The following is a 13,874-nucleotide window of genomic DNA, read 5'->3' on the forward strand; positions in this document are numbered from 1 at the left end:
TGCAGCTGAGTCACTCGTGGTGCCACGGTCTTGGCTCTTCCTGCTTTCCCCTGATAAGCCATCTCCCCCAACAATATCCAAAGCGGTATATCTGTTTGAGAGGGAGATGGCCCCAGGGGACTCCTGCTCTATCTGCCTAGTCCTTTTACTCTGCCTGGCGGTCACCCATTTCCTTTCTGCCTGCGTAATCTTTACCTGCAGTGTGACCACCTCACTGAACATGCTATCCACGATAATCTCAGCATTGCGGATGCTCCACAGTGAATTCATCTGCAGCTCCAGCTTCAAAATGCAGTTAGCCGGTAGCTGCAGCTGGACACATTTCCTGCACACGTGGTCGCCAGGGACACCGGTAGTGTCCATGACTTCCCACATAGCACAGGAGGAGCATATCACGGGTGCGAGCTCTGCTGCCATGACTTGCCTTAGATTAAGCTCGTTAGTTACTCCGTTTAAGGAGATGACTCCTTTAAATTACTCTTAATTTAGAGAATATTAACTACACTAGGGACCTTGATTCACTAAAAAACGCTACTTGCTATAACTAAATTAAGTTTAGATTTTTTTTTTAATTTAGTTTTATGCTATAAGTTACTGAGCCCACAGTCCCAAGAAAGAAGAAAACAGAAGAGATACTCACCGCCAACCACCTACCTGGCTGCCTTACCTGTAACGTCACACTGCAGTTTTGTTTTGTTGTTGCTGTGACCCGCTCTCGGTACACTCCGCTCTGCTGTCTAAACAAATGCACCTCACCCCTTACTGCACCGAATCCCCTCACTCACCAAATTCCCAATTATAGACTCTGTCAAAACCAGACTCCATCGATAGCTGCTACTCTGTACTCCCTCACTCCATGCGTTAGCAAAACCCTTCTGAATTTATGCTGGCTAGAATGCCAATCACCTGAGTCAGCCTCAGCTGACAGTAGATTACCAGTTCTAACCAGTCACCTAATTAACTAGGTGACCAACTGCCACTTCAGGCTGCTTGTTTATCACTAACTGAAAACTGCAAGTTAAGATTAAATTTAAGTTAAATGCTTGATGCCAAACTTAGTCAAATTTTAGATAAAAATCCCCTCACTCACCAAATTCCCAATTATAGACTCTGTCAAAACCAGACTCCATCGATAGCTGCTACTCCGTGCGTTAGCAAAACCCTTCTGAATTTATGCTAGCTAGAATGCCAATCATAGCTTACAGTAATCAGTGTTTGCTCAGGTATTGACACCTTGCAATCTTAAATTGCATTTTAAGTACAGTGTCTCTGATCACTGCTCATTGAATGTCTTTATTTTAATTAACCTTTCATCAAAAGAATCTTCCTATATTCTCATAGATGTATTATCCCTGGTCCTCTGTTTTAAACTCACTGAAGGAACAGTCTTCATTTTATTCTGAATTACAATAACTATTTTTTTGAAATACAAACATTTCAAGACAACATTTCTGCTTTTCTCACACAGCTATTTTATTAAGTTTGTATTCATAGGGAAATTAAGGTTTTGTTTATATTCATTGGGAAATTAAGGTTTTGTTTATATTCATTGGGAAATTAAGGTTTTGTTCATATCAATAGAATGGACAATTTTGATGCAGAATCTTTCTAGAATAACCCAACAAAGCAAATGATAAAGATTGACCGTATGCTTATCAGTGGTCATTAAGTGAGTATCACAGTGCAGAATTAAAGGTTAATTGCACCCCTCATTTAAAAGGTTGCTAAATCAAAAGAGGAGTATTAGGAGGGGTGATGAAAGGTTTGGTCAGAGGCAGGTTTTAAGGAGGGTCTTGAAGGAGGAGAGAGAGGTGGTGAGGTTTAGGGATGGTGGGACTTAGGCTGCTGATGATACAACCGTAAGGCGAAGAAAGGAGGGGGGATGCACAAGAGGCTGGAGTCAGGTGAACAGAAAGTTTGGTTTTTTTTTGGGGGGGTGGGGTTACCATTTGAAGCGCCATAGAAGGTTAGAGAGACAGGGAGCAGCGAGGCCTTGGAGGGATTTAAACGCAAGGATGAGAATTGTAAATTCAAAGCTTGGGGGAACAGAAGCCAATGTAGGTGAGCGAGGACCAGGGGTGATAGGCAAGTGGGCCTTGGTGTGGGATAGGATAGGGGCAGCAGAGTTTTAGATAAAGTGAAGTGTACAGAGGGTGGAGGATAGGATGCTAGAAGAGTATTGAAATAATCAAACCTGGAGGTGACAAAGGTATGAATGAAAGATTCAGCAGTAGATGGGTTGAGGCAGGTGCGCAGGCAGGTGATGTAATGGAGGTGGAAGTAGGCAGTCTTTGTGGAGGAAGAGGATATGGGGTCAGAAGTGCAACTCAGGATCAAACAGTACGCCGAGGTTGTGAATAATCTGATTGAGCCCGAGAGTGGGAGCGGGTAGAGCTGATGGCAGGGGTACAGCATTTGTGGCAGACACAGAAGATGATTGCTTCGGTCTTCCCAATGTTTAACTGGAGTAAATTGCGGCTTATCCAAGGATGGACGTGAACAAGTAGTCTGACATCAGAGGCAGTGGAGAGGTGGAAAGGTAGAGCTGTTTGTCATCAGCGTACATGTGAAAACTGACCCCATCTCAGTGTCCGATGTTGCCAAGGAGCATCATATAAATATGGAAGAGAAGGGAGCCAAGGATGGATCCATGAGGGACTCCAGCAATGACATTGTGGGGTGGGAAGAGAAGCCACTACAGAGATGATCTGGCCACGATTGGATAGATAAGAGTGGAACCAGATGAGGGCTCGTCACACCAAGCTGGACAACTGAAGAAAGCCATGGGAGGAGGGTTTGGTCAACAGTGTCAAAGGCTGCATAGAGGTCGAGAAGATGGGGAAAGACAGGCCATCACTGTCAGAGAACGTCATGTGCGACTTTGGTTAAAGCTGTTTCAGTGTTGTCGGATAGGCAGAAATCTGACTGGTAGGATTCATGGAGGGAGCTGTGGGAGGGATGGGCGTGCATCTGTGGGACGAAAACACATTCAAGTAATTTGGAGAGGAAAGGGCGGTTGGAGATGGAGCAATAATTTGCAAGGACAGAGGGGTCCAGGGTAGATTTTTTTTTGAGGTGGAGGTAATGACTGTGCTTTTGAAATGGAAGGGCAACAGTTTCTGATGAGGGAACCATTTACAATGCTAGCTAGCATGAAGTTAAGCCTGTAATTCTGCACTACTGCTGCAAATCTGTCCACAATCAGCTATAAATCTTACTCTGTGTGTTCTTCAAGAGCATAGTCAACAGTAAACAGGAGTTTCTAAAAGAGCTCCTTATTACAGTTCAGAACTTTTCCCAACACTTCGGTCTTTTCTTGGAAAAGGGTAGTTTCCATAAACAGCCCGAGTCTATGACCAAACCCTGTACTCTTGTACATATCATATATGGGTTAGGGATCACAGGTTTAACAATTACCCTCTAGTTGTGGTATAATGGTCACCGGACACTACATAGGATGCCCACCACAGACTCCTGTCACTTCTAGTACATGGAAAATAAGACATCATCAGACCAATGCATATGGGCTAAACTACTTGGTCAGGTTTGATTACAGGTTGAATATGTAAAAGCAGTAAGACACTACAAGATATTGAAATAGTAAGCACTGAAAATGAATTAAAATAGAATCAAGACTCACAAGCAGTTAATATATTATCTTTAAAATATTTTTGTAGAGTCTGATAAATCACAGGACTTTTGGATGAAATAGACAAGTTTTTCTCTTGGTAAGCCTTTCAAATGTACATTGCTGACATGAATTCCAATTTGTCCAGAGTTCAGATCTCTTGTCAGAACAAAACAAATTGAGGAAAATTTCATAGCTTTTAAGCCATTTTAAGTAGCTCCAAAGGACAGTGCTATCAATCACTCATGATTAAAGTCTCAGTAAATAGGGACTATTGCACAGAATGCCAAAAGCAATTAATCATCCATCATCTAAATCTCAGGTACCTGCTAAGGTCTTCACAAGGCACACTTCAATTTGCACCCAGAACTAACTCCCCGTTTCCTAGTTCATTTCCATAAAAAATCATCTCCCATCCTCTACTTTGAAACCTAGTGAGGGAAGCCATCTTTCATTTTAATGTGTTATTTTAAATGAAGATAGAAATTTTCCTATTGTCATACTCTTCACTGACCTTAATCAATGCACAGTCCATATAAGTTGAACAACTTGTCAGATGTATGAGATTTGATGCTCACAACTTCTCTGCTCTAAGAAGAACAATCCCAGCTCCCTAGTCTCTCCACTTAACTGAAGTCCCCCATCCCCAGTACTATTCTAGTAAATCTCCTCTGTACCCTCTCCAAGGCCTTGACGTCTTTCTGAAAGTGTGGTGCCCAGAATTGGACACAATACTCTAGCTGAGGCTTAACCAGTGATTTATAAAAGTTTAGCATAACTTCCTTGCTTTTGTACCCTATGCCTCTCTTTATAAAGCCCAAGATCCCATTTGCTTTTTCAACAGCCTTCTCAACTTCAAAGATTTGTGTATATGAACTCCCAGATTTTGTTCCTGCACCCTCTTTAAAAATTGTACCATTTAGTTTATATTGCCTCTCCTCATTCTTCCTGCCAAAATGCATCACTTCACACTTCTCTGCATTAAATTTCATCTGCCATGTACCTGGCCATTTCACCAGTCTGTCTATGTCCTCCTGAAGTCTGCTACTATCCTCCTCACTGGTTACTACATTTGAGTTTTGTATTAACACTGTCTTTCAAAATTACTAACTATCTTATGTAGTCTCCATTTTTTCCAAAAACTACTTTGATATAGCTTCAAATTTGAAATAGCTTCAATTTTCTGGGTGAAATTTGTCCTGTTATACCTCATGTTCTTTTGCTGTACATTCACTAGGGGGCCCTCAAAGAATTTGAGTAGTGGACCAAATAAGAAGGCTGATAAGATTTGACCTTCACTATCATTTATCAACGTATACCTTCAACCAAGATTCTCAAAAGTATTCAACCGAGCATCAACATTTTTTTTAAAAAATCTACTCCAACACCAAGAAAACTCCACATTCAAAACCATTATACATATTATTAACCTTAGATTTCACATCTGCAATTCTGAGACTAAAATTGAAATATCAAGCCAATATGATGAATTTTAATCTAACTTATCAGAGTAGATGTCCATTTTTTACTTCAGTATTTGTGATTCGCATCGCTTGTTATATAAATTCTTCTAAGTCATTCTAATATAAACCAGAGTAGTTAGCTTAGAAGAAATGGGTACAACAAGCCTAAAGAGGGTAATGAGAAAAACGTGGAAGATATTGACAGTGGAAAACAGAGGCAACTAACTAGGAATAGGTGCCCAAAGAAATTAGAAGACATTGGGATAGAGCCCTATGCCCATGGTAGGAAGGTAAGAGAAAAAGCTCACATTTTAAAAAGAAATTCTGAATACACTATTTCTCTTCATCGCACCCAAAAACGTATGGGACTATTATGGTATATAAACTTCTAAGTGAATGAAATTAAGCCTGTGAGATGACACACATGCTTATTTTGAGATATCATTGGTTATGATTTTTTGATCAGCTTTACCTTGAGTTTGATTCTGTGGAACAACCTCAGGCAACGTCTTCCTGATTTCCTCCCATCCCCAACAATGCCAAAATGTAATATTTCTTGCATTCTTATTGAGAAAGGATGATGTTCAAATCCACCCAAAAATAAAATTACTAGAACCTCAGGTACAAGTTTATATGGCAATTTAACACCAGGGATATATTATTGCCACAGTGAGCTATTAGCCAAGCTTTCTCATATTGTCTGTGCACATAAAGATGTCTTTAGTTACAGCTGTTCCACTAAAATAAAATGGTCATTTATTGTCTAAATTAATGCAAATAAGTGGTCCAAACTTGTATTAAAAGTCATCTCACAAACTTTATCCACAAACTCTATATAGCTAGCACTGCTGTAATAGGAAAAGTCCTGATCTGAGTAACCGGAGGTAGCACACTGTAGATAAGAAAAACTATTACACGAGAAAAAGTCTCCCCATCCCCTTCATTTTCTCTCATTATCTTCTGAAAGCACTGACTCAGGTGGAGGAAAGATTTTATAGGTGCCAATTACCCTCCAATATCTTGCTCAAGTGGTTATTCTTCATCTGACAGCAAGTGTAGTCAGGCTATGTAACTGTAGGAGGCACCACTGCCAAGCCCAATCCTGTCCAGATACTTTCAAGAATGAATCAATGGATAGAAAATAAAAAGCAGGAACCTAAATTTCCCCTTTGCAAATCCAGAGAACTTGAGGTCAGTTGTTGCACTCCTGCAACAATCTATGCTACCAGCACAGAAACAGAATCAAACCTGGGTCCTTCCTGTACTGTGGCACTGAGCCATAGTGGTGGGGAGGATTGGGCGTCTTTATGTCTTTATTGATGATGGTTGAGATGATTGTAGGCAGGATTCCTACATTCTAGTACTCTGGGGTGCCAATTTATTCACCCTTTATTACTCATTAAATATTGTCTATTAATGTTAATGACCAGACAAGAATGAAATGATCTGATTTGTTATGGCTTCTCACCTGAATCATGAAGCCTTGTGGCCCAAGAGTATTACAGTTCCAGGCAATGTTAAAAAAGTAAAATTGTGTGCAAACTGTATCAACAAAATGGAAGCATTGTGGTTTTATGCAAGTTTATCAATAGAAACAGTTTATATTCTTTGAACTAGTAATCAGCACAAATACAAGGGTTTTTTTTATTAAACGATAATTTATTCCTAAAGAATTCTAAAATACAGTAGTTTATTTCACACATTTTTTTTATCTGCATAAGTTGTTCCATCCCTTTGTTCCTGCATTACAAGTGCTTTTCAGACCAATTAACCCTTTTACCATTTTCATACTTTGTACGCTAAACCACATTTTATAAATTCAGTAAAAATTTGACATCTAAAATTTCTTTTTACATTCTGAAACAGTGAATTGAACAGTTTTATTTGGTCTAGATTGAAACCTGCAATCTTTTTTTCCCCTTTTAAAAAATAATAGAAAAGCAAACCATGCAAGATTGTACAAATCACACAGCAACATGGACTAATTTAAGTCAACAAAGCAGTTTGATTAGTTTCAGTTATCTGAAGCAGTGGTCAAAGAAAAAAAATCAAATCCCATACACAGACAAGCCAAGAATCAGACATAAGAAACAAAACACGCAGAATGACTGGCATTCAAAAACAGACAAAATCTACATTCACCCAAACTTGCCCCCCACCCCACCATGTTTCCATCCCTTTTTTTTAGGCACAACGGTGATACAATTTGCATTTAGCCTCTGTGTTAAATATTAACTGGCCATTTAGTATTGGTCTCACTTTGATGGGTACTTAAGTCAAAGCATTTTGTAGGTTTACTCTGGAAAATTGTGAATAATCCTTCTATTCAAAATGCCAAATCTGATTATTGTCCTGTGAATTGCAAAGTCTCATTTCCACATCAATCCGTCCTTCAGCAGTGCGATAAGAAGTAATGCACTTGTTGGACTTGGGGTGGAAGATCGTTCCATCCTGTAAATAAATAATAGTTTTATCTATTACACATTCAAGTTGTACATCAGCAACAAGCAGGCATAGACTCAGTATTATCTGTAGGAGAATGAAGAGGAAGTTCAAAGAATTTTTTTTCACACAGGATGATTGGAACATGGAATGCTTTACTGCAAGAGACTATTGAGAAAGAGGCTACAACATGACTTAAAATGGAATTAGATAAGTGAAAAAGAATATAAAAGGATAGAGGGATACAGGGAAATGGGATTAGAGAAGGCCGCTCCTGCTAACACCAGCACAAGTACAAATGGACTCCTTCTGTGCTATAATTTGTAATTGCATGCTCACAAAATTACTCCACAAAGACTACAGAAACCATTTTTTAAAATGAAAATGTCATTAACTAGGACAGCATACCAGACATCATTGTCATCTGAAAAAGCTCAATTTCAAAAACTGTTGTATTGAAATGCAAGTTTCCCTTTTATAGTGCTTGTATAAATTATTAAGACATTTTTGCGATTTATCATCTCACAAAAAAAGAGTTTCACCATACTGATATTTTTAGTTTTGGTTATATTCATCAAGTTGAGGGATGTCAATGCCGAAGAACTAAGCATTTTTCCACTTTTGGCACCCAGCACCAGTATCAAATTCTACCAGTTCAGGTATAGCACAAAGTAAAGTTCCTTTACTGTGCCTCAATAATGTGCTTAGCCTAATGTGAAGATGAATAGGGCATTGGGATGTATTGTCAGGACAATTAAATATAAAACAAGAAACACTGTCCTTTTCTCCATAAGGCCTTGGTCAAACCACATCTAGAATACAATACTCAGTTTTGGTCCCCTCATATGGTGGGTGATATAGAGGTCCTGCAAAAAGTTCAGAGGAGATTGATGAGTTTAGGTTGAAAGGTGATCTAACTGAGGTGTTTAAGTGGTAAAGGAATTTAAGAGGGTAGATACAGAAAAACTATTTCCTCTGGTGGGAGGATCCAGAACAAGAACATTGCTGCAGGAGTTTCTCAGGGCAGTGTCCAAGGCCCAACCATCAATGACCTTCCCTCCATCATAAGGTCAGAAATGGGGATGTTCGTTAACAATTGCATAGTGTTCAGTTCCATTCGCAACCCCTCAGACAATGAAGCAGTCTGAGCCCGCATGCAGCAAGACCTGGACAACATCCAGGCTTGGACTGATAAGTGGCAAGTAACATTCACACCAGACAAGGCCCAGGCAATGACCATCTCCAACAAGAGAGAGTCTAACCACCTCCCCTTGACATTCAACAGCATTACCATCGCCGAATCCCCCACCATCAACATCCTGGGGGTCACCATTGACCACAAACTTAACTGGACCAGCCACATAAATACTGTGGCTACAAGAGCAGGTCAGAGGCTGGGTATTCTGTGGCGAGTGACTCACCTCCTGACTCCCCAAAGCCTTTCCACCATCTACAAGGCACAAGTCAGGAGTGTGATGGAACACTCTCCACTTGCCTGGATGAGTGCAACTCCAACAACACTCAAGAAGCTTGACATCATCCAGGACAAAACAGCCTGCTCGATTAGCACCCCATCCACCACCCTATACATTCACTCCCTTCACCTCTGGCGCACTGTGGCTGCAGTGTGTACCATCCACAGGATGCACTGCAGCAACTCGCCAAGGCTTCTTCGACAGCACCTTCCAAATCCGCGACCTCTACTACCTAGGACAAGAGCAGCAGACACATGGGAACACCACCACCTGCACGTTCCCCTCCAAGTCACACACCATCCGGGCTTGGAAATATATCGTCGTTCCTTCATTGTCGCTGGGTCAAAATCCTGGAACTCCCTTCCTAACAGCACTGTGAGAGAACCTTCACCGCACGGACTGCAGTGGTTCAAGGCGGCGGCTCACCACCACCTTCTCAAGGCCAATTAGGGATGGGCAATAAATGCTGGCCTTGCAAGCGATGCCCACATCCCATGAACGAATAAAAAAAGAGGGTTCAATCTTAAAATTAGAGCTGAACCATTTAGGAGTGAAATCAGGAAGCATTTTTTCCCACACAAAGGGTACTAGAAATCTGGACCTTTCACCCCCAATAGGCTGTGGATGTTTGGTCAATTGAAATTTTCAAGACTGATACGGATTGATTTGTTTATGAAGGGATATCGAGCACAGCAGGGTAAATGGAGTTGAGATACAGCTCAACCATAATCTAATTGAATGGCAGCTCAGGTTTTAGGGTCTGAATGGCCTACACCTGTTCTTATATACCTAGTTTAAGGGCTCTTCATTTCTAGTACGAGCTTAGAGAGCCAGAAAAGCATAGACTTTGAAGAGATATGATTGAGGTCTTTAAAATAGTGAAAGGATTAGACTCTGTTCACATAGATAGGCTATTCAAGCTAAATAGATCAGGGAAGATCAAGGAACACATGTATAAGTTCCAAAAGCATAGAATTAGGTTCGATGCTAAGAGGTATTTCTTTTCGCAGCCTTTTACTCATCCACTTGGCCTGGCAATTTTAAACAACAAAAGTATTCCCTCCTGCTCCCTATGCTGTTTTAGGGGCCACACCTAGATTTCTCCCATTGCCGATGTTCACAGAGGAAGAGTCCTTTAAAGTGGGGATTAAGATTCAGATTTACAGGCTGGACAAGCTTCCCATTGAGATTTGATCCTGGTTTTCAAATTTATATATGCAGCATCAAAGAACGAAAGGAAGAAATAACCTGCATTTATAAAGCGCCTTTTATAACCTCAGGACATCCCAAAGTACTTCAAAAAGTGCTTCATTGGCTGTGTAGTATAGTCAATTGTAATGTAGGAAAACACGGCAACGAATATGCACACAGCAAGGTCCTATAAACAGCAATGAGACAAATAACCAGATAATTTGTCTTTCAGTGATGTTGGTTGAGGGATAAACATTGGCCAGAACACCAGAAGAGCTCTTCTGCTCTTTGAATAGTGCCATGGGATCTCTTATTCCACCAGAGAGGGCCTCGATTTAACATCCAATCCGAAAGACGGCACCTTTAATAATTCAGCCTCCCCTCAGTACGGCACTGAAACTTCAGTGTAAATAATATGCTCAAATCTCTGGAATGGGGCTTAAACCCACAACCTTCTGGCTGAAGGTTCCACAAAGATTCCTTCCTCAAGCTATCCATTTTTTAAAAAAGAAGTTTGTTTATTCTGCATCTGTCCTTGCCCTGTAAAAAGCTCAGCTCTCAGGTTTGTACACCAGATGGTGATGACTATTAGCAATTCCCAATCCACATTCTAGAAATTGCAACCGTGCTCCATTTTTGTCTTGCGCTATTCAGAAGAGTGGCAAAGCCACATCACCCAAGATCCTCTGCTCTAAACATCAAATGAAAAAAGTAGAATATTGTCTAAGAACAACCCAACCTAACAAGTCAATGAACCAGAGCGGCAAAATTGTTTCCAGTCCAGAATAGTCAAACTCCTAAGTTGAAAATGTCATGTTTACCAAGTAAAGTACCTTTACAACAACAGAATCACTTGCACTTAAAAAAATAGAAAAACTTCCCAAGGTGTAACAAAGGCAGAGGAAAATGGAGGCAGACCCAAAGAGGGACGGATTACGAGAGTGACGAGAAGTTTGGTCAAAGAAATTAGCTTTAAGGAGGGGTTTTAAAGGGAAGAGGGAGGTGGAGAGGTAAAGGGGTTTAAAAGAGATGAAGGGGTTTAGGATTGAGGGAATTCCAGAGTGGGACCTAGGCAGCTGAAGGCATAGCCATTAATGGTGGCACAAAGGGAAGGGGGGATGCACTAGAGGAATTAGGGGGTGGTGGGGGGGGGTGGTGGGCGGGGGGAAGGCTTGTAGCACTGGAGGAAGTTGGAGAGAGAGAGAGAGAGAGAGAGAGAGAGGGTGAGCCAATGGAAGGATTTAAACACAGGATGAGAATTTTAAATTTGAGTCACTGAGGGACCAGAACCAATATAGGTCAGTGAGGATGGGTAAAATAGGCTAGTGGTATGCAGTGCAGGATAGTATACGGGTAGCAGAGTTTTGAATAAGGTGAAGTTTATGGAGGGTGGAGGATGAGAGATGGACCAGAAGATCATTGGAATAGTCAAATCTGGAGGTGACAAAGGCAAGATGAGCGTTTCAGTGGCAGAAGGGCTGATAGTGGGTAATGTTCTCGAGGTGAAAGTAGGTGGTCCTTGTGATAGAGAGGATATGGGCTCAGAACCTCAACTTGGGGTTGAACAGGATGCCATGGTTCTGGTTCAGCTTGAAACAGTCGTTAGGGAGGGAGATAATGTCAATGGCGAGGGTATAATATTTGTGATGGAGGCTGAAGACAATGGCTTCAATCTGTCCAATGTTTAGCTGGAGAAAGTTATGACTAATTCAATTTTTGATGCTGGACAAGCAGTCTGACAGCACAGAAGCAGTGCATGGGTCATGAGAGGTGATGGGGAGGGAGAGCTGGGTGTCAGTGTACATGTGGAAGCTGACCCCATTTACCACCTCAATGATGGACATGAAAAGACCCTCTGGTCCATCCATCCTGTCCAACACAATCGTGTTACCTTGTGTGTCACATTATATACACTCTCTACCCCACCCAAAACCATGTGATCTCCTGGGAGAGGAGAAAAACCAGATAAAAGCCTAGGCCAATTTGGGGGAAAAAATCTGGGAAATTCCTTTCTAACCACCCCCCCACCCCAAGGCAATCAAAACTAGTCCAGGAGATTACTCCAGCATAATAATTCTATACATTACATTACTTACCTTTCATAAGAGGTGATCTCCACCACAGCCAGAAACAGGTCCAGCTCTTGCTGAAGGAATTCAGCGAATTGGCGTCCACCACACGAGCCGGCAGCCTGTTCCAGAGGTCCGCTATGCACTGGGAAAAGAACCACCTCCTGACATCTAACCTAGGCTCGGCCTTATACAACTTAATATTGTGACTCCTGGTCTTCCCTAATGCATTTAATTGGAACAAACTGTCAACTCAAGCACAATCTATTCCCTTCATCATCTTATAAACCTCGATCAGATCATCCCTAAGTCTACACTTCTCTAAAGTGTAGAGTCCTAGCTCCATAAGCCTATCTTGATAACTAAGATGCTTTAAACTGGGAATTAGTATAGTGGCTCTTCTCTGCACCTTTTCTAAAGCGTCAATATCACCCAACATGTGAGGAGATGAAAACTTGGCACAATATTCCAACTGAGGCCTGACCAAGGTCTTGTACAAAGACAAAATAGTATGCTTTGTCTTACAGTCAATTGTCCTACAAATGCACCCCAACGAGTTTTTACGCAATGAGTTCTGATGATCTGGAATGCACTGCCCGAAAGGGTGGTGGAAACAGATTCAATAATAACTTTCAAAGGGAATTGGATATATACTTGTAAAGAAATCATTTGCAGGGCTATGGGGAAAGAGCTGAGGGGTGGACTAATTGGAGAGCTCTTTCAAAGTGCCAGCACAGGCATGATGGGCCGAATGGCCTCCATCTGTGCTGTATCTTTCGATGATTCTATGAACATTTGTCTCAGTCAAATAGATCTGTTGGAGGCCAATTCAGAAAACAGAGACACTGTCTTCGACACCTGTGCAGAAGACTGTGCCTTCTGTTTTCCAAATTGGCCCACAGGGGACCATAAAGGAATGGTGAGAGTGGTGTACAGAGGTACATTGATAAAGAAAAGGGGTATAAATCAACTAGATTGCAAGAATCAGATTTAAATTCTGGTTTTCCCCTTGATCTATTTTCTTTATAGTTATATGTTAATTACTTACAGGTTTAAAATCCCATGTAATAGACTCCGGAACAGGGGAATCATCTGATGGGCAATACTTCATTCCAATGGAATTTTGTCCTTCAATCACTTCTGCACACAGTTCAGTCACAGAATTAAACCGAATTTCCTTTTTGGATGTATATTCAAAATACTGTTTTTTTAAAAAAAAAGAAAAGATGTGTATAAAATAACATGTCCTGAAAGTAGTAAAATTATCAATTGCTTTATTAAAAAGACATCAAAAATCTTTTATATTTTACATCAACGAGTAGAACTAAAGGAAAGGGAATAACACTGACATTGTAAAATTCGACTAAGGCTCTTAACAGTAAGACTTAAGTTTGGTTTTCTCTGGCTAATTGGCAATGATGTGCATCCTACTGCAGTTAATAAAATCCATTGTAATGTAAAACATACACTACCCTTACACCACGTTCTGTTAACCTCCAGTAACACATGCCTCTGTTGGAAATCAGCATACTGGAAGTATGACTTGAGGACCAGCTGAAAGGATAGAACTGGTGACACAATTGTGCCTTTCACCTCTTACACACAA

At 40.9% G+C, this 13,874-nt stretch overlaps 2 protein-coding genes across 10 annotated transcripts in view; one reads left to right on the forward strand and one right to left on the reverse strand.

Annotated features, from left to right (window-relative positions):
- The window catches only part of LOC137341490 (uncharacterized), a 73,929-nt gene that overhangs the window by 7,473 nt on the left and 52,582 nt on the right, over nt 1-13,874 (forward strand). The window lies entirely within an intron of this gene.
- The window catches only part of poc1bl (POC1 centriolar protein homolog B (Chlamydomonas), like), a 50,578-nt gene continuing 43,433 nt past the window's right edge, over nt 6,730-13,874 (reverse strand). For all 7 annotated transcript variants that reach the window (XM_068004567.1, XM_068004581.1, XM_068004565.1 and 4 more), the window contains 2 exons: nt 13,317-13,469; nt 6,730-7,542 (listed from right to left, as the gene is read on the reverse strand). In XM_068004567.1, the coding sequence (XP_067860668.1) occupies nt 7,414-7,542; nt 13,317-13,469 (282 nt within the window). In that variant the 3' untranslated portion in view covers nt 6,730-7,413. The remainder of the gene's footprint in view (nt 7,543-13,316; nt 13,470-13,874) is intronic.

Source organism: Heptranchias perlo, chromosome 2, assembly GCF_035084215.1.
Source record: "Heptranchias perlo isolate sHepPer1 chromosome 2, sHepPer1.hap1, whole genome shotgun sequence".
Taxonomy (NCBI): Eukaryota; Metazoa; Chordata; class Chondrichthyes; order Hexanchiformes; family Hexanchidae; genus Heptranchias; species Heptranchias perlo.